Source organism: Dipodomys merriami, unplaced genomic scaffold (assembly GCF_024711535.1).
Source record: "Dipodomys merriami isolate MVZ:Mamm:240054 unplaced genomic scaffold, mDipMer1.0.p SCAF_37, whole genome shotgun sequence".
NCBI lineage: Eukaryota > Metazoa > Chordata > Mammalia > Rodentia > Heteromyidae > Dipodomys > Dipodomys merriami.
Window position 1 is genome coordinate 2,418,432 of NW_027205270.1, and position 24,189 is coordinate 2,442,620.

The 24,189-nt window shown below is 41.9% G+C and overlaps 1 protein-coding gene across 2 annotated transcripts in view; it reads left to right on the forward strand.

Annotated features, from left to right (window-relative positions):
• Alms1 (ALMS1 centrosome and basal body associated protein) overlaps positions 1-24,189 on the forward strand; it is a 144,503-nt gene that overhangs the window by 2,348 nt on the left and 117,966 nt on the right. For both annotated transcript variants that reach the window (XM_069988979.1, XM_069988980.1), the window contains exon 2: positions 20,850-20,975. In XM_069988979.1, coding sequence (XP_069845080.1) covers positions 20,850-20,975 — 126 coding nt within the window. The remainder of the gene's footprint in view (positions 1-20,849; positions 20,976-24,189) is intronic.

Genomic DNA, 24,189 nt, shown 5'->3' on the forward strand with positions numbered 1-24,189 from the left:
TGTTTATTTTGCTCTTGTTTTCACTAGGTAGGGGCTTATTTTCCATCCAAGGGAACAGCTGTTGGAGTTTTGAAATTTTCATTGTTTCAGTTTACTAATTTTTTTCTTGAGAGGTCATATCTGGAGTCTTTATTAGAAAGCCAGTGACTGAGGAGGATACATGTCCCCAAGAAACTTGTAGCTGGGCTAGGAATGCAGCTTAGTGGTAAAGTGTTTGCATAGCATTCATGAAGCCCTGGGTTTGTTTCCTCAGTACCACATAAACAGAAAAAGCTGGAAGTGGTGCTGTGACTCAAGTGGTAGAGTGCTAGCCTTGAGCAAAAGAAACTCAGTGACAGTGCCTAGGCCAAAAACTAGACTTGCAGCATGAATACACTTAATACTGGTAGCAAATTCAGCCAGGAGGATAATAAAGAAATAACAGAAAAACAATCAAAACAAACTGAGAGTTGAAGAGTTTTGCCATGGTGATCTGAGGACAGTAGGGACTTGCAGCATGGCCAGGCCAGGTGTGGTGACTCATGTCAGTAATCCTTGCTATTTGGGCTGAGATGGGGCGGGGAGGGAGGAATTGTGGTTCAAATTCAGCCTGGATATAAAGTTCACAAGACCTGATCTCAACCAAAAATAAAGCTGGGTGTGTTGGTATCTGCCTGTTTTCCCAGTTATGAGGGAAGTGTAAATAGGATCCTAGTCCAGGGTTAACGGGGTAAAATAAAGCAAAAAGAGCCACACTTCCAACTCTTTTTTTTTTTTTTTTTGTCCATTGTGGGGCCAGAACTCTGGGCCTGAGCACTATCCCTCAGCTCTTTCAGCTCAAGGCGAGTGCTCTACTGCTTGAGCCACAGTACCACTTCCAGTTTCCTACTGGTTTATTGGAGATAAGAGTCTTACAGACTTTGCTCCCCAGGCTGGCTTTGAACCGTGATCCTCAGATCTCAGCCTCCTGAGTAGCTAGGATTATAGGTGTGAGCTACTGATACCCGGCTTTCGGCCCAACTCATATAAAAATATTTTACAGATTTATTGGATTATTTATATGTTATACAATTTAAAGTAGCTTTCATTATCTTCATAGATTGGTATTATTATAGTTGATTTTAGAACATTCTGTACACCTTAAATGAAATTCCTGTGTACTTTAGTAATTAATATCTTTTTTATCCCTGTAAGCCACTGTTAACGCTACTTTGTCTCTATAGATTTATATATTCTATGTATTTCATACAAGTGAAAAGATAGTAATAATGTAATATAGTAATATATGTAAGGGCTGGGAAGGTGGCTCAGTGGTAGAATGCTTGCCTTGCATGCATGAGGCCCTGGGTTCGATTCCTCAGCCCCACATAAGCAGAAAAAGCCCGAAGTGGCGCTGTGGCTCAAGTGGTAAAGTGCTAGCCTTGAGCTTAAGAGCTGAGGGACAGCACCCAGGTCCAGAGTTCAGGCCTCCGACCAAAAAAACAAACAAAAAAAAACTATATATATGTAATATATAGTAATATATGTGAGTTTTTTTTTTTTTGTGACTGGTTTCTTTAGTTTACCATGATGTTTTTATGACTCATTGTGTAGCATGTATCAGTTCTGTATACCTTTGTCTTTTTGGGCCTGTCTGGGGTTTGAACTCAGTGCTTCATCCTTGCTGATTAGACACTGTACCCACTTGAGTTACACTTCAAACACTTTCTGTTTTACTTGTTTCTGAGATAGGGTCACACTTTTTTTCTTGGAATGGCCTGAAACTGAGATCGTCCTTGAAAGGAAATTAACCTAAAAGACCTTGAGGACAAAGTCAGGTAGAGGAGAGAGGTTTATTGCCAGCAGAGCTGACTAGACCAAGTTCTTAGGAGGGAGAACTTGGAGCCATCTGGCTCCTAGGAGGACCCTTTTATACTGTTGGGGCTGGAGCTGGGAGGTGCCTCACCGGCCCTGCAGGGAGCTTGGGTCTGGGTGGGGGATGGGAAATGGGGGGGGGTTGCTGACTTACAATACATACTATACCAGGCAGGGAGTTTGGGCTGGAGGTTGTTTCTTAGCTACTTCCTGCTGAGAGGGGGTGAGGTAGTCAGTTGGGGGTGGGGCACAGGTACTGTGCAAGAAGTTGACCCAAAGTGGTTATGAAGATGTTACTTGTCCAGAGAGGGATCCTCTGGTTCCTCGACTGGAGGAAGACTAGATTGTAGAGACTGGGGTCCTGTTAGCTTGGAAGTGTGTGAAGGTTGATCAGGTAGGTGACATTTGACATGGCGGATGAATCCAATGTGGACAGTCCTGAACCTGCACCACAGTGGGAGTAGAGTTACTAGATAGTGTCCTTTCCATTTACAGAAAGCTTGGTGGAACTAGGTGCCTGTGGCAGGTAATCCTTTGAAATGTACACTAGGTCCCCAGCATTGATGGAGGGCCTGGAGGACAATGTGGAGGGCATAGGGCTATATTTATCCGTGTATTTCCAAAGAAGAGTGAGCAGGTGCTGAAGGAGAGAAGACAGCATTGGGGGTGCGGGTGAAGGTCTGAAGCCTGAAAAAGAGGAGGCAAAGGTGGGTGGCCATACATAATTTCAAAAGGACTTAATATTAGAGGCTTTTGTTGTTGTTGTTGTTGGTCATGGGGCTTGAATTCTGGGCTTGGGCGCTGTCCCTGAGCTCTTCAGCTCAAGGTGAGCGCTCTACCGCTTGAGCTACAGCGCCACTTCTGGTTTTCTGGTGGTTTATTGGAGACAGTATCAGGGTCTTTTCTGCCCGGGTTGGCTTTGAACCATGATCCTCAGATCTCAGCCTCCAGAGTAACTAGGATTACAGGCATGAGCCACCAGCACCCTGCTTACCAGCAACTCTTGAAGGGAGAGAATATGGGAGGGAGGCATAGTCTGTAGCCCCTTATAGGTTTGTAACTCAGGTGATGGTGGGAGAAGATGGTTAGGGCTGCACCAAAGGTTAGCTTCTTTGCTTCCTGTATTAAAACAGAAGAGGAGGCTAGGACTCTGAGGCAAGGAGTCCAGCTCCTAATAGTAGGGTCTAGGGGTTTTGACAAATAACTGGTGCAAACAATGTCCGATCTGCTGACCTACCTAAAACTCCCAATGCAAATCCCTGGTTTTCAGTTATATATAGAAAGAACAGGTGTGAATGATCCGGCATCCTGAGGGCAGGGGCCTGGAATAAGGCCAGTTAAAGCCTCCTAAAAGGAGAAATGAGAGTGGAGGGGGACAAAAGAGGTTCCTCAGGTGACCCTCCAGCTGCTTCATATAAAGGATGGGTTAAGAGGGAGTATTTAGGGATCCAGGACCTGAGGTAGCCAGCTAGACCCAAAAAGGATAGAAGCTTAGACTTAGTGGAGGAGGGTAGGGTAATTAGTAATCAGGTGTTTCCTGGGGATAGTAATAACCTTGTGCGTGGGAATAAATTGAACTCCCAGATAAGCCACAGACTGTGACCTGTACCTTATTGGGTGAGATTTGGTATCCCTGAGAGGGTAGGAAGTTAAGAAGCGTTACTGTAAGGTTGGAACATAATAGCTTGGTGGGACTGCAGAGGAGAATATATCTATATATTGGATAAGGGTGGATGGTTTTAAATTTAGGTCTCTTAAATTCCTTGCTAAAGCTTGGCCAAACAGGTGGGGACTATCCTGGAATCCCCCTGCGGGGTTCAGGTGAGCTGAATTGAGGTTTGGGTAATAGGGTCAGTCCATGTAAAGGCAAAGAGGTCCTGGGAAGAGGGAGACAAAGGGGTAGTAAAAAAGGCATCTTTTAAGTCCAATTGGCAACCGTCGCAGGGATTATGGAAAGCAGCATATAAGGGTTGGACACAATAGGGTGTAAGGGGATAACGGCCAAGCTGTTAAGCTCAGCTCTTGCTAAAATGGGGGTATTATAAGGAAAGGGGGATGTAAAAACCCTTTTCTCAGTAAGTCTTGAACAATTGGTTGCAGTCCCAGAAGACTGTGGGAGAGGATATGGGGCTGTGAAGGGAAGTGTTGGGGGTCCCTCAGGTAGATGTGAATTAGGAAGGGGTGGTGTTTAGCAATAGAAGGGTTGTGAGTGTCCCACGCTTTCACCTCAGAGGGTGGAAAAGGAAAATCTGAGGAGTCACTGGGTGAGCCTACTAAAGCCATCAACAAGGAGATTGTGGGTGAGGCTGAATCATTGTCATGTTTTGACAATTGGGAAGGGCATAGGACAGAGGCTCCAAACTTGACCAGAAGGTCTCTGCCCAACTGCAGTAATTGACAGTGGAAAATAAGGTCACTCCAGAGAAAAGACAAATGCCAGGTTTTTTTTGGGGGGGGGGCGTGGGGTGGGTGGGTGGGTTTATAAGGTTTTCCCTCCATCCTGACTATGGAGGTATTACAGAGGTTGAAGTAAGGAGGCTAGATCTGAAGTAAGGAGGCTAGGTCTGGCCAGCACTATATTGGCCACATGGTGGATTGTAGGGTCTGGCAACTTGTCTTCGTGCTGGGGAAAGGAACAACCCCCCCCCCCCCCCCCCGCCGGGCATCACCTGCCTCCCTGGTAATGGGCATGCCCAGACCTCTGGAGGCAGGAGTAGGCACTTGACTGATTGGTTACTGAATCTGAATCTGTCAGTCCAGTACTGGCCTGGGACTGAGAATTTCCCTGGGCTAACCTATTTAGGCCTGGACCAGCCTATCCTCCAGGACACACGTGTGTCTCTGTGATCGTGTCCTGTGTCCTGGCTCATCTCCAGTCATCATGGCATCCCAATTCAGCCCTCCATTGGAGCTGAATTGGCTTGTTGGTATTGTTTTTGCTATTTCTTTCCTCTTTAGCATTTTTCCTAGCTGTGTTATGTGTATTTGAGTGCTGCAGGCCTTTGTAACAACTGGCGGCCTGCAGCCTGTTAACTGTATAATAAAGACTCCAATATTCTATATTTTAAAATGTGGCTTCTGGATGCTGGGGGCCGGTGGCTCACGCCTGTAATCCTAGCTACTCCGGTTCAAAGCCAGCCCGGGCAGGAAAGTTTGTGAAACTGTATCTCCAATAAATGACCAGAAAACAGAAAGTGGCACTGTGGCTCAAGTGGTAGAGTGCTCGCCTTGACCTGAAGAGCTGAGGGACAGCGCCTAGGCCCAGAGTTCAAGGCCCACAACTGACCCCTCCCCCCCCCCCCAAAAAAAAATGTGGCTTCTGGGATGATTTACTTTACAACAAGTTAAGTCTGGCCATGGAACTCAGTGAGCACAGACACATAGGACCTGTGTCCACCAAAAGTGAGATTATCTTACCTGCAACCGTGATTGTCATGCTGTGCTCTTGTGCTGTGATGGGAGTGGTTGGGGCCAGGAGTCCAGGCCCTCCAGCAGCTAGTCCCAGAACATTGTAAGAGGGCGAGGGGCCTTAGTGGATGGCCGATGTCATGGAGAAGATTATGGACAGCCCAGTGCCCTGAACCATTGCACTTGGGGCATGGCCCAGTTTGCTTTTGTGGCTACGGGCAGGCAGTGCCTCTATGGCCTGGCTGGTTACATGGGTAGCATGTCTTCTTTAGGGGGCAGGTTCCCTCCAATGCCCCTTTTGGCCATATCCATAACAGGACCCAGGTGGACCCCATCTGGAAGGGGTTAGTTGCGAGGCCCGAGGCTGGTAGATTTTTGACTAACATCTGGTACTTGAATCTTTTGGCTTTTTCCTCCCTGCCATGATACCATACCTTAAAGGCCACCTCAATAGCCTCACTAGTGGATGTTAGGGGCCCATGTCTAGTTTTTTTTTAATCCCGAATGTCTGGAGCGGACTGATGAATAAAATGAGTCATTAAACATCATTGTCCACAGACTTGGGGTCTAGGTTAGTATACTGAAGGGAGGGTCTGACTCAATCTGGCCCAAAAGGCAGATGGGTTTTCATTTTTGTCTTGTATGACTGACCGCAGTCATTTTGTCATAGTTGATGGCTTTGCAGCCTGCCTCTTAGAGACCCTTAATTATACAGGCAGTAAAATGATTTCACCTTTGGCGACCAGTAGGGGGGGGGGTATTGTAATCCCAGTGAGGCTCCTGGTGGGGGCACTGCCTAAATTGCAGTTGGATGATTGGGAGTGGTCTGGTGGGTGGGCCTTCCCCTCCCCCCCCAGACTGGTGCTACATACCCACACTCATTGTTATCAGAAAAGATAATTTGCAGAATTGCAATTTGAATTTAGGATTTGTTTTATGTCCTAATAATAGTGTATTCTGATGCATAGCCCATTTGTTATCGAGAAGAATATATATTGTATTATTATTAGTTGTAGTGTTCTGTGTATACATGTTGTAAATATGCTCTCCAAGAGCCACAGGAGTCACAACGATAGACATGAAAATAATGAATTGTCTCAGCAAGGCAAAATTTACCTGTGCAAAAGGCATGCCATCACCCAAAAATCTGGCAAGGAAGCACACAGAACAGGCAGTCTGCTCTGATATTCCTAAGGCAGCAGGACCTGCCCCTCTGCCCAGATTGGTTGAGCTCAGGTTCACAATCTGCTGGAGATTTTCTAGTTTGAATAGGGAAAATATATTTATATAAGATTTTTGAAATAAGATTAATAATTCACTAGTAATCTTAAAATATACCCATACCTTCTGTTATTATTTGTACAGTCTGGGCAAGTCTAATTCCATCTTGACAAGATACCAGTATAAACAAAACATTATATTTCAAAAAATTCTTTCTTATCCCAAAGCTGTTCCTCTTTTCCTGAACAAGAACCCAGCTATGAGGACAAAGCAAGAACTTTTAAAGCAGTACACTTTGATAGAAAAGACAGTTTTTCTCACAATACGTGTTAGGTTCCTGCTGCTTTATTAACTTTTTGTCTAATGTCTAACCATTCAATGTCTACCATTATTGTAGAGCTAGCTTTGTTCAGTTAGCTTTAAATTAGCTTTAAAAGCCAATTAGCTTTAAATATTTGAGCTCTGATGTTGTAAATGTGTATTTTTTAAGCATTAACTATAAAATATTAAAATATACAGGTAATAAAAACATTGAATATGTTTATGTTAATTGTTTTATTGGTGAATTGACCCTTTTGTTATCATATCTTTCTTTGTGTTTTATATATGATTTGACAGATATTAGTACTCCTGTCTTTTGGTTGCCATTTACATGGAATATCTTTTGGTATTTTTTTAAATCAGTCTACTTGTGTTCTTAGTTTCAATATGAATAGTGAATATTTTAAAAATAATGTACATTTTGGCCCTCCTTTTTTTTTTTTTTTTGCTAGTATTGGGGCCTGAACTCAGCCCGAGAGCTGTTCCTCAGCATTTTTTTGCTCAAGGCTAGTGCTTCTACACCTCTGCTTCCTGCTTTTTGCTGATTAATTAGAGGTAAGAGGCTTTGAACTAAAACATTCAGATCTCATCTTCTGTTTTCTTTCTTTCTTTTTTTTTTTTCAGGTCCAACTTTTTGCTTTTGCTTAGTGGGTAGCACTTACCAACTGAGCCATGCTTCCAACCCATTATGAGCCTTGTGAATAGTTAGGATCACAGATCTGAGCCACTGGTTCCCAGCTTTAATTTTTTTTTTAATTTAATTTAATTTTATTTGTGAACATACTGTACAGAGGAGTTACAATTACATGGGCAGGATAATGCGTACATTTCTTACCAAGCATTGCAGCCTCCTCCTTTGTTTACCCTTCACATCCCTTCCCAGCCTCCCCCCTCCCCCCCAATCCCAATCCTTCTCCTTCCCCCCCTTCTCCCCCCCCCCCCCCTGCACCGACGTTGTAAAGCTCATTTTGGACATGACAACTTGTACTTCTCATTGTTGCAACAGGTCCACCTGTATCCTTAAACAACTGGTTTTTCCCCATCTCCTCCACAAGTTATACTGACATCAAATATAGTGAAAGCAGGGGTTATACTGTGGGGGAGGGACATACAAAGCAACAAAGAGATAATCTTATAAATGCGTTAGAAACACATGCATGAAAGAAAAAAACATTAAAATACATATCTAAGGGTTCATTTTCCTGACATCACATTATCTGACCTGATATTGCAAATAAGGGACCCAGCTTTAATTTTTAAATTAACTTAGAGACAATCTTGCTTTATACTATGTGCTTGCCTGAACTTTTTTTTTTTCTGGTCATGAAGCCTGAACTCTGGGCCTGAGTTCCTTTTGCTGAAGGCTAGCACTCTGCTGTCTGAGCCAGCCACAGTGCCACTTCCAGCTTTTTTTGTGAGAGAAAAGAGTCTCACAGATTTTCCTGCCTGAACTGGCCTTGAACACGATCCTCAAATCTCAGCCTCCTGAGAAGCTAGGGTTAGAGTGTGAGCCACCAGTCCCTTGAGCTTGATGTGTAATTCAGTTTTGCCTAAAACCTTGATCATCCTGCTGAGATTACAAACATGGACCTAGGTGTTTTTTTGTTTTGTTTTTGTTTTTTTTTTGGTGGGGGTGGGTATTGAATTCAGGGACTCAGGGCCTTGTGCTTGTTCAACATTCAGTTTGTGTTCTACCACTTAAGCCAACTCCATTCTGGCATTTTACCGCTTAATTTGAGATTTGACATTTCTGTCAAGGTTGGTTTTGAACCTTGTTCTGCTAGGTCAGCCTCCTGAGTAGATAGGGTTACAGGTGTGAGTCATTGAAGTCAAGCTATGTCATTTAAAAAATAATCTGTTGCTCAAGTGGTAGAGTGAGTGCTAGCCTTGAGCTGAAGAGCTGAGGGACAGTGCTCAGGCCCAGAGTTCAAGCCCCATGACTGACAAAAAAAAAATTGTTGATTGTATCTGTTTATATTTTTACCGTAAGTACCATTTTCCTGATTTTTTGTCTTGTCCTCCTTTAACATGCTTAAAGGTTCTAGAATCTTTGTTAAGCAAGGCAGAGACGTCTGTTTCATTAGGGTTAATTTTTACAGACTTTATTTTGTTTGTTCAAATGGGTCACATTTTTTCCTGTTTCTTGTATTCAAAGTGCTTTGTTGAAAGTTAGGTATTTGAAGATTGGTTTTGTGAAAAGGGAACATCTTTACTAATCAGCCTGGGTGAAGGACCATGCATGGTCCTTTGTACATCTTTTTTGAGCATGTCTACCATGGATCTGTATATGTGATTTTATTCCAGTTCTTCCATATGTTCAATTAAAATTTTTTTTATTACCCCCAAAGTTTCACACTTGCTTTCCTGATGGCTTGAGTCTTTCTGTTATATTCTACCTATAATCTCTCTCTTCCACTACTTGTGCAGTGTTGAGGCCCTGCAACTCTCATGCCATAGGTGCACCAGAGCTTATAGTGATCTTCAACCTGAAATTTAAACCATACCTATTCCTAGCAGTGTTCTGAGTTAGGTGAGACAGAAACAAATCCCTTTGTCAGCCTCAAGACAAGCTAGTTCATTGCAAGTTCTACTCCTTCCATCCTGATCTAAAAATGAAAATGAGGTAACTTCTTCCCTACTTTTCATGTTGTGGTGGGTTGTGAGTGGGACAAGCATGAGAAAAAACACCATTAAATTCCCTAGTGTTTTTGAGTATATCTCTTTCTTGCTTAAACGTACACTTGGTTCTGCAGCTTCTCTGAATTCTAGAGTTAAAACAGGACTTTGTTACTTATGTGGTATTTACTTAAAGAAATGAGTGCCAGGAACTTACTAGTATACCATCTTGTTCTCATTTTGTCTTTGGTTGAATTTAGTGTCACTTTGAAAGTTTTTTTTATTGTTGATTTAATTTATTTTGATTAGTAACAATTCATTTCTTAATAGAAAGTTGTCCACTTTTTGTGAATCTCATATTGCTATAAACATTTCCCTCTTAAGTCTTTCTTTTTTAAAATGTTTGGTTGTGTTGGAATTTAAACACAGGACTTTGTCAAATTTGCTAGGCAGACATTCTTACCCCTGAGCAATGATTTAGCCCTTTTTTGTACTGATTATTTTGGGATAGAGTTTTCTGTTTTGCTTGGGTTCTTGCCTAGATCGTGATCTTCCTATTTTACGCTTTTTTTTTTTTTTTCCTATACTGGGATAACTGGCATGTGCCACAGTGTCCAGCTTCTGTTCAGATCAAGACTCATGAACTTTTTTTTTCTTTTGGCCCGTGTTGCCTGAACCATGATATCCCCTCTTGATCTCAGCCTCCCTTGTACTTGAGATGACAGATTAATTACTCTGGTTGAGAAGGGTCTCTTGAACTTTTCGTGTGGGCTAGTTTAAAACAGGATCCTTTGAATCTCAATCTTTTTTTTGGGGGGGGAGGGTCCGGTTGTGGGGCCTGAAGTCTGTGCCTGGGCGCTGTCCCTCAGCTCTTCAGCTCAAGTCTAGCACTCTACCACTTGAGCCACAGTGCCACTTCTAGCTTTTTTTTTTTTTTGCTTATGTGGTACTGAGGAATCGAACCCAGGGCCTCATGCATGCAAGTCAAGCGCTCTATCACTGAGCCACCTTCCCAGCCCCTTGAATCTCAATCTTTGATAGCCAGGGTTACGTGTGTGTGTGTGTGTGTGTGTGTGTGTGTGTGTGTGTGTGTGTGTGTGTGTGTGTGTGTGTGTGTGTGTGTGTGTGTGTGTGTGTGTGTGTGTGTGCGTGCGTGCGTGCGTGCGTGCGTGCGTGCGTGCGTGCGTGCGTGTGTGTGTGTGTGTCAGACAGAGACAGCGAGAGATTACTGGAGCTTGAATTCAGGGCCTAGGCAGGGTCCCTGAGCTTTATTTACCTAAGGCTGGTGCTCTACTACTGGAGCTATAGCTTCATTTCTGGCTTTTTTGTGGTAAATTGGGAGATAAGAGTCTCATGAACTTGCCTGCTCATGCCAGCTTTGAATCATGATCCTTAGATCTCAGCCTTCTGAGTATCTAGGCTAATAGGCATGAGCTACTGGTGCTAGTTTGATTTTTGTTTTTGAGAAGGTCTTTACCTAGTTTATGCTGGCCTTCATCTTGAAATACTCTAGCATCTGCCTCTTAAGAGCCAGAATTAATGCCAGGATCAATTATATGTTGAAATCACAGTAATTTGTTGATCATATCTTTATTTTTTTTACAATTTTTTCATCATCATCATCATCATCATCATCATCATCATCATCATCATCATCATTGCTGGTACTGGATCTTGAATTTAGGGCCTTGATACTATCACTTAACTTTCTCATTCAAGGCTAGAGCTCTAACTCTTGAGCTACAGCTCTACTTCCAGTTTTTATGTTCAATTGGAGATGAGAGTCTTAGGGACTTGCCTGTCCTACTTGCATTGAACTGTGATCCTCAGATCTCAGCCTCCTGAGGAGCTAAACTTATTATTATTTTTTTGGTTGGTTATGGGGCTTGAACTCTGGGCTTGAGTGCTGTCCCTCTGCTCTTCAGCTCAAGGCAAGCACTCTACCGTTTGAGCCACAGCACCACTTCTGGTTTTCTAGTGGTTTATTGGAGATAAGAGTCTCACAGACTATCCTGCCCAGGCTGGCTTTGAACTGCGATCCTCAGATCTCAGCCTCCTGAGTAGCTAGGATTATAGGCGTGAGCCACTGGTTGAGCTAAATTTATATAGGCATGAGCTACCACTGTCTGGCTCTTTTTTTTTTTTTTTTTAAGTTTATTATTTTCTGTTTTTTTTTTCTTTGTTCTTTTTTGAATTTCTTTTTCTTAAAATTTTTTTTGGTGGTACTTAGGTTTGATCTCAAGGCTTTTGGTTTTCTGTTAGAAATGTCTCAGGGTGTTGGGGTACTATATATGAATAAGGACACTAACTTAAAAGGAATTCAGAAAGGCAAAGTTTACTTCTGTAGAAGGATGTGCCATCAGCTAGAAATCTGGCAAGCAAGTACACTGTGAATGGGCAGGCTGCTTCTTTTTTATCCCTAACCCAATAGGTCCAGCCCCTCTGCTTAGATTGGGAAAGCTCTGTTAGGTTCACAATTGCAAAAGGATGTGACTAAATTAATAGGACACAACTAAAATTCAAGGAGCATCTAACAGGATATTTTAAAGTGAAGTAGGAAAAAGATGCAATTAAAATGTAATCAACAAGGACCAAACCACCTGGCCAAAGCTGAACATTTCAAAAAAACTGATTGTCACAATATTGACAGAAAGGAAGTAAACTACTAGATAAGGAGCTCTTCTCACACTAATCAAGTACTCTGCCACTTACACAATGCCCAGCCCTCATCTTTTTTAATTTTTTTATTTATTTGAGGCCAAGTCTCATTATGTATTATAGCTCATGCTAGCCAGAACTTAAAATACTCCTGCTTTCGCCTTCTGAGTGCTGACATTGCAATGACTCGCAACTAGCTTCTTGAATTAAAGGGTTATTCTCATTGATTTTCTAGTTTTATTTTTTAATAAATGCATTTAAGAAAGTGTTCCTTTCTAAGTACAACTTAGTTATATCCCATGAATTTTGATATGCAATAGAATTTAAAAACAAATATTTTCTGATTATTTTTTGTTTTATTCCTTGGCTCATCTGAGAGATACAGTATTTCTTGTAACATTTTTAAAAAGAATTTTAATTTCATTTATTTTCTAATTTCATTTTCTAATTTCTGGTGTAATTTATGAGCTGAAATTTAAGAGTAGAGAATAGAATTTTAGTTTTTTTTCTATAGTTTTTTCTACTTTAATTGTTATGTAGTTAGAATATGATCTGCTGATAAAAATTTTGAGTTAATTGAGATTAACTTCATAGGTTTGTAAAATTTGTTTTTGTAAGTTTTTTGTTTGGAGAAGAATCTTCTGCCAAATTTTATATAAAGATGAAGAGATCAAGATTGTTCTTACAGTCGTAATTTTTTTCTGTCTGTTAGAAAGATCTTTAAAAATTTCTCAATTTGATCTTAATAAGATAGTTTCAATATTTAAAGTTAGGTATAAGCAAATTTCAAATTGCTATATCTTCTAGGTGAACTGACAATTTTATTATAACATAGCTATCTTTTTTTTTTTTTTTTTTTTTTTTTTAAGCCAGGGCTTGAAATAAGGGCCTGGGCACTGTCCCTGAGCCAGTTTGTACTCAGGGATAGCAGTCTACCACTTGAGCCACAGTACTACTTCTGGCCTTTTCTGAGTAGTTTATTGGAGATAAGAGTCTCATGGACTTAAAAAAAAAAAAAAAAGAGTCTCATGGACTTTCTTGCCCTTTCTTGCCTGGGCTATCTTTGAATCAGGATCCTCAGATCTCAGCCTCCTGAGTAGCTAGGAATATAGGCATGAGCACCTGGGTGTAGCTATCTAGCTATCTTTTCTTCCTTCCTTCCTTCCTTCCTTCCTTCCTTCCTCTTTCTTTCTTTCTTTCTTTCCTTTCTTTCTTTCTTTCTTTCTTTCTTTCTTTCTTTCTTTCTTTCTTTTCTTTCCTTTCTTTCCTTTCTTTCTTTCTTTCTTTCTTTCTTTCTTTCTTTCTTTCTTTCTTTCTTTCTTTCTTTCTTTCTTTCTTTCTTTCTTTCTTTCTTTCTTTCTTTCTTTCTTTCTTTCTTGTTGTGGGGCTTGAACTCTGGGCCTGGGTGCTGTCCCTCAACTCTTCAGTTCAAGGCTAGTGCTCTACCACTTGAGCCACAGTGCCACTTCCGGCCTTTTCTGTTTATGTAGTGTTGAAGAATCGAACCCAGGGCCTCCTACATGTGAGGTGAGCACTCTACTACTGAACCACCTTCCCAGCCCCAATCTAGCTATCTTTCAGTCCTAGTTTTTTTTTTCTCCTTCTCAGTTTTAATTTATACCATATAGTCATCTCACCTCTAGCCATTTTGATGCCCATGAGATATTTGGCAGTGGTGATATTTTTTCATTGTCATTTCTGGGGCCATTTTATCAGTACACAGATGCTGCTGCATTTTACAATGTACAGGACAACCTCCCATAAAATCTTCCCACATATCAATAGTGGCAGTGGTAAGAACCCTAAAATAGCATTAACATGGTACAAAAGAGACATAGAGACAAAGGATGAGAAAAAGGAAGAAAGGTCGGTATTGTTATGAAAGATCAAGTGATGAAAGGAAAGGGGACAGATATCAATAGATCAGATCAGACTTTTTATCAGTTGTGAAGAGGGGCACCAAGTAACAGAACAGACTTGGAGATACAATGGAGTGGAAAGGGTATGTGTATGTCTCCAGTTGCAGGTTGTGATCAGTTGCTGCTAACGGGCCTGCCCAGGGCTTTGGGCACTTTCATCCAGGGCTGGGGGTGAGGTTTTTCTGAGAATACTTCAAGGTTAGTACTTGGGGTATGCCATGAAAATAGCATTGGGTTAAATAGTGCAGATTCCCTCCAGATAGGGAGGGATTTTTCAACACCATAGTAGGTAGTTTTGAGTCAAGAATGGATGGGGAGGTTGGTAGATAATACAGTATTTTAATTTTTTTTTTTTCTGGTCTTGGGCTTAAACTCTGGGTTTAGCACTGCTCCTGAGCTGCTTTTGCTATCAGTTGAGTCACAGTGTCACTGCCAGCTTTTTTTGGAGGTAAGAGTCTCATGAACTTTCGTGGCTGGGCTGGCTTTTGAATCATGATCCTCAGATCTCAGCCTTCTGAATAGCTAGGATTACAGGTGTGAGCCACTGGCACCCAGCTTATTTTAATATTTTTATGACATACTATTTTGTATACTTAAAAAGTTTCCTCTTAGTGTTATTAGCAAAGATTAATTCTATAAAGGAATTTTTTCCTCTTCCTCCTCCTCCTCTTGTTATTGCTGTTCTTTTTTTTTTTTTTAGCAGTTTTTTTAGCTTATATTAGTTATACAGATGAGGAAAGAGATTTCATTGTGATATTTCCATAAGTGAATGCAGTGTCTTTGATCATTGTGTACTTGATTTCCATAGATGTGTACAATATATTTTCAATTCATTATCAAAGTACAATGCATTTTCTAACAGTATCTAGAGAGTTTCATTATGCTATCATTTTAAACTCTCTCTCTCTCTCTCTCTCTCTGTCCCTCTCTCTCTCTTTCTCTCTGTCTCTCTATTTGGGTCATGTTTATTCTTCCAGTACCTTCTCTTTCCCTTTCTTCCATCTTTCTGGTTCCCTCTGCCAGATAGGTCTCTTTTATACTCATGTTCCATTATTTAAATCTAAATCTAAATTTTGCATATGACCAAAAACATGATGTTTGTTTTTTTTTTTGAGTTTCTATTATCTCAACATTATGATTCACTTCTATTAATAATATTTTCATCTGGCTCCAACAATATTTTTATTATTTTGATGCTTTTTTTTTTTTTTTCTTTTTCAGGGACTCATGCTTGTTAAGCAGGCACTGTACTACTAAGCTATGGCTCTAGGCCTTTTTTTGTACTGATTATTTTTAAAAATTTTTTATTGAGATTAGGTGATTATATAATTTTCACATATTTCACAGTATTATGGAATAGTGTTACTTAGTTAAAGTCACAACCACATTTTAACCTTTGTGAGGCAAATTGTCTTTATCACGGTCTAAAAAGTTTGTGAATTCTTTTTTTTTTTTTTTGGGTCTGGTCGTGGGGCCAACTCTGGGCCTGGGCCTGGGCACTGTCCCTCAGCTCTTTAGCTCAAGGCTAGTGCTCTACCACTTGAGCCATAGCACCACTTCTGGCTTTTTTCTTTTTGCTTATGTGGTGCTGGGGAATCGAACCCAGGGCCTCAGGCATGCAAGGCAAGCGCTCTACCACTGAACCACCTTCCCAGCCCCTAAAGTTTGTGAATTCTATGAGCTTTGACAATACAACTATTTCTTCTACATCAGGTGATACATTTCTTTTCTTTTGCTTAGTGTAAGCTGTTCCCTCTTTCCCTCTCATTCCCTCCCTCTCATCGCTACCTTTGAGTTGCTTAGTTCATTTTCATCTATGTCCAGTGCAGCTGATAGGCCTCTCTGTTTTACGTTTTCCCATTTCCCTCTGATTCTGTGACCTCCTACCTTCCCTCAGATGCGTGCACACATATACTGTCGCTACCGCCTCGACCAGCAAGGAAGACACGACACCGAACTCTTCTCTCTGCAGTTTATTCAGGACCTTTTTGTAATCTTCTGACCCCAACCCCGGGGAGAATTCCCCACAGCCTTAAGTACCCGCTGGGTAGCCAACCCTGATACGCCACGTGGGAACCACCAATAGGTTCAGGTGCGCGGAAGCAAGCCAGATTCTTTGCCTTAGCCATATCAGGAGTTGTTTACACAGAGAGCACTCGCCATGGGGAAGGCGGAGGGCGGAAGCTGGCACCATCTTCCAGGTGTGGCCTCTCTCAGCTCTCTACAGTTCCCCCTTTTTTGTTTAAAGAACAGATGAGAACAGAGGTCTGATCCCTGTTGTGCAATTGCAAGGACTGCATACAAGCCTTCTCCCAGAGGGCGCCTTCTCTAGGGATGACTCAGCCTGTCCATTGATTCGTTTTTCACAAGGACGGGAAAAGGCGAATCGAACCCGTGTGCAATCAAACATGCTCTCCTCGAGGGCAAAACTCATGCCTCTCGACTGCAGTACTTTGGCTTTGCAATCTGTGTTCATTGTTTTAGGGTGGCAAGCCACGCTTAGGGGGACTGACCTGCTCCAATGACTGTAAAGGCATGGATAATCATGGCTGCACTGCGACGCTGAGAACCTCTAATTTGGCAAATGCACCACAGACATACCAAGGAGGCTAACACCAGGAGGCCTATCAGGGCTCCCAAACCCGCCCATTCCTTAAGATGATTCATAGCAGCGGAGATCCATGAAGATAACCCCTCCGCCAATCCGTCATCCACTTGGGTCGAGTTCACCATGACGATGGCAATCCTAAGCTGTTCCATCAGGCTGTTGAACTCCCCAGTTCAATTACCTAAAAGATAACTAGACAACTGTTTAGACAAATTTGCAGCGTTTTTTAAATAGGTTTTTTCCTGGGCCTGAACTCTAGGTCTGGGCGCTGTCCCTCAGCTCTTCAGCTCAAGGCTAGCGCTCTACCACTTGAGCCACAATGTCACTTCCAGCTTTTTTCTTTCTTCTTATGTGGTGCTGAGGAATCGAACCCAGGGCCTCAGGCATGCAAGGCAAGCACTCTACCACTGAGCCATCTTCCCAGCCCCTGTCTTCTGGGTTAATTGCACCACAGCAGCAGCTAATCCAGCATTAGTTAGTGGTCCGCCCAGCTCTCTACAAACTTTCATCCATGCTTCTAGTCCCCTATTCTTATATGGGGTTATGGCGGCTCTGCATTCCTTAGTGCACTGCTCGTAAACAAGCTGTTTAATTAATGGCATGGCTGCGTCTGGGTCACCAAAAATTCTGCCAGCAGCCTCGACCATACGGGCAACAAAGTCCGAAAACGGCTCCATAGAGCCCTGCAGGATTTTGGTGAGATTGCCACTCACCTCGCCTTTATTTGGTAAGGCCTTCCATGCCTTTATGCCAATTTTATTGATTTGTTCATAAACTTGAACCGGGTAGCCTATCTGCTGATTGGCGAATCTCCCCTGTCCAAGCAGCATATCTCTGTCCCAAGCTGGGTTTCCCCCAGCCTGATTGGCCGCAGCCTCTTCACTAGCAAATTCAATCAAAAAGGCCTTCCAATCTAAATACTGACCTGGGCTCAAACAAGCTCGTGCGAGCCCACTCCAATCACCGGGTGTCATGCAATGTCTGTTTAGGGCCTCCACCTGGGCTACAGTAAAGGAGGCCGTGATTCCGTATGTCCGCACAGACTCAGCTAAAGATTTTATCACCTTAAAATCTAAGGGTTCATGATACCGCTGTCCCTGTGGATCCTGAAATATTGGACAGGCTAGATGTAACTTGGTTCTGACCGCTTTCCACACGCCTGGGCTGAAAGAACAGCCGGGGCTGCCACTTCCGGGGTCCTCCACATAGAGCGGAGGGGCCGAAGGTGTGGGGCGGTGCACGGAGGGCATGCATTCGTCTTTATCTGGGTCCTCTCTCTCCTTCCCTTTCCTCCTCTTTCTTATCTTTGTTTTTTCTATTTGTTCTATGAGTGATTGTAGTTCCTCTGAATCTGTAGACTCAGAGGTCTCTAGTTCGGCAAAATCGGGGTATAACCCCCCCCTGCTCTCCTCCTTTTCGCTGTCTGCCCTTTCCGATCTTTCTTCCTGCAGCATTTCTAGGGCGGCCTGACCATTCTCTACCGCCTCACTGCAACGCTGGTCCTCGAGACAGCCTCTTATCAGTTTCCATATTGGTCTCACTCCGCTCTTAAGCGTTCCTTGTTCAGAGGCAAAATCTAGGTCCCTCCCTAGTTTCTCCCACCGTGAGGCTTCCGGAGACAGCGAACCACGGGGCAACGATGTCACATTCATTCAAAAATCTCTCTAAAGTACTCTTTTTTATTTTTAACTTTTTTGAGTGCAGTAGCTCATTGAGAGCCAAAAAATTGGGTGCGAAGAAGAAGCGCCCATGTTTTAAACATTTAAAGCTGGTAAACAAACTTTTACTTTCACTTTTGGCTACTCTATTGACTAGCCCCGGGTTCTCGCTCTCTCTTTATCTACCGAGAAGAGCAAAAATCCCCCCGCTCTTGTGGCGGATTCCCCTTTTACCTGGGAACTTACTCCCCGCTCTTGTGGCGGATTCCCCTTTTACCTGGGGACTTACCCCCGCTTTTGTCACGGATTCCCCTTTTACCTGGGGACTTACCCCTGCTTTTGTCACGGATTCCCCTTTTACCTGGGAACTTACTGGTGCACCACCCTGACCGCAGAGAGTTCTGAGTTCTCGTTGGGGTTATGGCTGAGTCCCCGTACGGGCCACCACGTGTCACTACCGCCTCGACCAGCAAGGAAGACGCGACACTGAACTCTTCTCTCTGCAGTTTATTCAGGACCTTTTTGTAATCTTCTGACCCCAACCCCGAGGAGAATTCCCCACAGCCTTAAGTACCCGCTGGGTAGCCAACCCTGATACGCCATGTGGGAACCACCAATAGGTTCAGGTGCGCGGAAGCAAGCCAGATTCTTTGCCTTAGCCATATCAGGAGTTGTTTACACAGAGAGCACTCGCCATGGGGAAGGCGGAGGGCGGAAGCTGGCACCATCTTCCAGGTGTGGCCTCTCGCAGCTCTCTACAATATACCATATATGTGGTCAAGAACATGGAGTCATTTAGCAATGATATGACAAAATGAGTGGAAGTCCTTTGTTTCTCGAGTCCTGTTTACTTTGTCTTCTTGCATTTTGACTTTAGCATCCACTTATTAGGAAGACCATGTGCCATTTGCCTCTTTGCTCTTGGCTTACCATGCTCAAAATGATTTTTTTTAGTTCCATCCATTTCCCTGTATATGCCATTATTTTGTCCTTTCTAATGGCTTCATAATATTTCATGGTATATAGGTACCACAAATTTTGGATCCACTCATCTATAGTGGGGCATCTGGGTTGTTACCATATATTGGCTATTGTGAACAGTGCTGCAATGAACATGGAGGTGCATGTGTCCTTGTATCTTGGTTCCTGTTGCTCAGGGTAGATGCCTAGGAGTGGTATGGCTGGGTCATAGGGGAGGTCTATATTTAGCTTTCTGAAGTACCTCCAGACTGCTTTCCAAAGTGGTTGTATTAGTGTACATTCCTACCAGCAATAATTGTTGGCTGAATTTAGGATGTGGGCCGCTCTGACTGGGGTAAGGTGTATCTTTGGAGCCAGGGATGATGAACATTTTCTCATGTGTTTCTTTGCCATTTTTATCTTCTGAGAAGTCTCTCTTTAGCTCCTTTGCCCATTTTATGATTGGTTTGTTAGATTTGGGAGGGGTTAGTTTCTTGAGTTCCCTGTATTTAATGGATATTAGGCTCTTGTCTGATATATTGCTGGTAAATATTTTTTCCCAATTAGTTGGCTGTCTTTCTAGTTTGGTTGCTCTTTCTTTAGCTGTGCAGAACTTTATTATTTTAAGATAGTCCCATTTATTGAGTCTCTCTCCAATTTGTTGTGACCCTGGGACTCTGTTCAGGAAGTTCATACCTGTCCCTATAAGTTCAAGTGTCTCTCCTACTCTGTCCTGAAGTACTTTCAGAGTGTCAGGTTTGATGTTAAGATCTTTAATCCATTTTGAGTTGATGTTAGTACATGGTGGCAGGCTAGGGTCCACTTTTAGTTTTCTGCATGTGGTCACCCAATTTTCCCTGTGCTGATTATTTTTGAAATAGAGCTTTTATTTTTACATGTGCATCTGGACCACAGTCTGCCTCTTGCAGGCTTCCTATGTAAGCTGGCATAACAGGTGCAACCATGGCCATCTTCCATTGAGACCAAGTATCTTGGACTGTGCTTACCAGGAACATGATCCTTCTGATCTCAGTCTCCTAGGTATCTAGGATAACAGGTGTGTGCTACTGCATCCAGGTATGATTGAGAAGGATCTTGTGAAATTTTCTTCCTGGCTGGGCCTTGAACCATGATCTTTCTGATATCACCTCCCAAAATAGCTAGAATAATAGATAAGAGCCAGTGTAGCTTGACTCTAACCATACTGTTTTCTATACTTTTTTTTTTTTTTTTTAAATTTTGGTCTTTTTATGACTTAGTTATATTTGTTCTAAATAATGTAAGTTTACAAATAACATTATATTTAAATGTGGCTTCTTTAAACAAATGAATTAGTACATTTATATACCATTATTGCAGATAAACAATTTCATCCATCTTATTTTGTCTTTTTTACATTGTTTTTCTGTGCTTTTTTTCCTCACCCGCTTTGCTTCTGAAATTGAATTTGATTTTGTAGGTTGGGACATTGTACAAAAGAGGTATAAATTTTAGCCCTAAACCTATATGAGAGTTGGTTTATATACCTTAGAGAACCTATGTGACATCTGACTTTGTCATTACTTAATTGTTGTTCTGATTTTTAATTTCTTTCTTTCTTTAGTACTAAGTGTTACTAGTCTGTTTATGTTTGCTTTTGGTTTGCAGATTGTTCCACTGACCTGTAATATATGGCAACAGCCATTATATCAAGGCAATGTTAGAACACAAATTTCTGATACCAGTTTTGTCTCATTGGAAACAACAAGCCAGTGGAGTTCTGAGGATGATCAGGTACGTTTGTAGATCAACTGGTAAACTATTTTTGTTTTTTGATTAGCAGCACAAGAAGTTTGCTATGAGTATGTGAAAAATATATTAATATTTTCTGTGTTCCTTTATCTTTCTCTCACATTTTCAAAGTCAACTTTATTGATGTCTAAATCAAATATAGAGATATTCTTTCTTTTAAGTGTATACTTTGTCAAGTGAACTTTTTGGTGGTATTGGGGTTTGAACTCAGCACTTCTTGCTTTATACATGCTATACCTTTTAGAGCCAAACTTCTATTTTTGTTATTTCCTATTTTTCACTTAGGAAGTCATCTTTTAGCCCTGGAGCACTCTCTACCTATTTTTTTTTTTTTTTTGGTTGGTCATGAGTCTTGAACTCTGAGCCTAGGCACTATCCCTGAGCTCTTCAGCTCAAGGCGAACACTCTACCACTTCTGGTTTTCTAGTGGTTAATTGGAGACTCTTCTCAGGAACTTTCCTGCTTGGGCTGGCTTTGAACCATGATCCTCAGACCTCAGCCTCCTGAGTAGCTAGGGATTACAGGCATGAGCCACTGGCACCCAGCTCCTCATAAGTTTTTTGAGTAGTTGGGATGGCAGGTATGCACCAATGTACATCTTCTTGGTTGAGATGCAATCTTGCTGTCAGTTTGTGTAGGCTGGCCTTAAATCTCAATCTTTCTTTTCTCTGACTCCTAAATAGTTGTAATTACAGGTGTGAGTCACTATCTATGAGTTGATAATCTGTCTAATGAGTTGATGATATATAGTATAACATACTATAATATGTAACATATATATCAAAGAATGTATATAAGCAGATCTGTGTATTCATTGTTGTTCTGGGTTTTTGTTTTTTTTTTTTGGTGTGTGTTTGTGGCTGTGTGTCTGTGTGTCTCTTAGTCTGTCAGTGCTGTTCCTGAGCTTTTGTGTCCAGAGCTAGCATTTTACCACTTAAGCCACAGTTCTGCATCCAGCTTTTTTTTTTTTTTTTTTGTCGGTCGCGGGGCTTGAACTCTGGGCCTGGGCGCTGTCCCTCAGCTCTTCAGCTCAAGGCGAGTGCTCTACCACTTGAGCTACAGTGCCACTTCCGGTTTTCTGGTGGTTTTTTACTGGAGATAGGAGTCTCACGGTCTCTCCTGCCCGGGCTGGCTTTGAACCGCGATCCTCAGATCTCAGCCTCCTGAGTAGCTAGGATTACAGGCGTGAGCCACCAATGCCCGGCTTTTTTTTTTTTTTGAGGGAGAGTCTCACAGACACTTTTTGCTCAGGTTAGCTTTGAACTGTGATCCTTAAGTCTCAGTCTCCTGAGTAGCTAGGATTAAGCCACCAGTACCTGTTTTTTGTTTTTGTTTTTGTTTTTTTTTGGGTCCGGTCGTGGGGCCTGAACTCTGGGCCTGGGCGCTGTCCCTCAGCTCTTCAGCTCAAGGCTAGCGCTCTACCACTTGAGCACAGTGCCACTTCTGGCTTTTTTCTTTTTGCTTATGTGGTGCCGAGGAATCGAACCCAGGGCCTCATGCATGCAAGGCAAGCGCTCTACCACTGAGCCATCTTCCCAGCCCTGTTTTTTGTTTTTTTTTTTTGGCAGTTGTGGGGCTTGAACTCTGGGCCTGGGTGCTGTCCCTCAGCTCTTCAGCTCAAAGCGAGTGCTCTACCCCTTGAGCCACAGCACTACTTCCGGTTTTCTAGTGGTTAATTGGAGATAAGAGTCTCATTAACTTTTCTGCCTGGGCTGGCTTTGAACCGTGATCTTCAGATCTCTGCTCCTCTGTAGCTCGGATTACAGGCATGAGCCACCGGCGCCCAGCTCAGTACCTGGTTTTAACTATATTTTCTTAATATCTATGTGTTAGTCTAGCACTATGAGTTATTTTTTTCTTTGGTGGGTTTCTTCACATCTTGTTAAAAATATACTAACCTTATATACATGGGCCTATTTCTCCTCTCTGTGTTCCACTGATTTATCTTTATGCTAGTGTCATTCTCCTAATTATTGTACTGTTCTAAAATCAAATAGTAAGTTTCCCACATCCTTTTTTAGAAAAAAACAACAACAAATTTTTAATGCTAGATTCTCGAAATTTACAGATTTTAGTATTAATTTGTCAATTCCTATTTAAAGAGCCTGCTGCATTTTTGATTAAGGTTTTATTGGTTACATAAATCAATTTGGAGTGAATTGACATCTTAACAATATTAATGACTCACTAAACTATTTAGATGTACAGGGGCTTGAACTCAGGGCCTTGAGATCTTGCTTAGTTTTTCTGCTCAAGGCTGGCACTCCACTGAGCTACACCTCTTCCTCTGGCTTTTTGCTGGTGAATTAGAGCTTGGATTTGCCTGCCCTGGTTATTCTTCAAACCTCAATCCTCATATCTTAGCCTCTTGAGTAGGTAGGATTATCAGAGTGACCCATCAGCGTCTGGCTTGTCAGTATTTTATCTTCATTGTACTAGGCTTACATATTCTGTTAGACTAATTGATGTAAAAATTTTTACTTTTTTGTAGTTCAGTACATGATTATAGAAATAGACATTGATCTTGGAGCCTGTGACCTTGCTAACCTCAATGACTAGTTTTACAAGTTCTTATATATTTTAAGGACTTTTTATGTTTCATATCAGCTATATTTCTTTTTTTTTAAAATATATTTGCCTTATATTTCACTCTCTTCCCCCCCCCCCCCCCCTTAACTGTTACTGTACTGGTTAGGTTCTGCTTACTGATTACTTTGTGTTCTGACCCTAAACCTATGAAAGCAACACTTGGGTAGTTGAATATGATAAATACTTTTGTAGCTACATTTGTGTTGCTGAATATAGTAAATATTGTTGTATTTTAACCTTAGGTTTAATGTATAATATTTGGTAATAATAATTGCAGAACTTCTTAAAATCACTTTCTTTCTTGACTTTTTCTGATTTTGTTTCTACTCTTACAGCTATTCTTTCTCAGTGTCCTTTGCTGATTTTACTTCTTCTCAAATCATAGTTTGTAAGATGTTAACCAGAATATGACTGTGGTTTGCCAAAAAAAATTTTTTTTGCATATCGTTTAAAAAATTTAGGAAAGAAACACGCAAGACATAGCCAGCCACAGATGCTATTGCTTCCTAATTCTACAACAGAGGCATTTGTCTGTACATGTTTTAGGTCTCTCTCCTCATCCCCCAGTACTTTGGGATCTGACTACTGGCTTTACACTTGCCAGGCA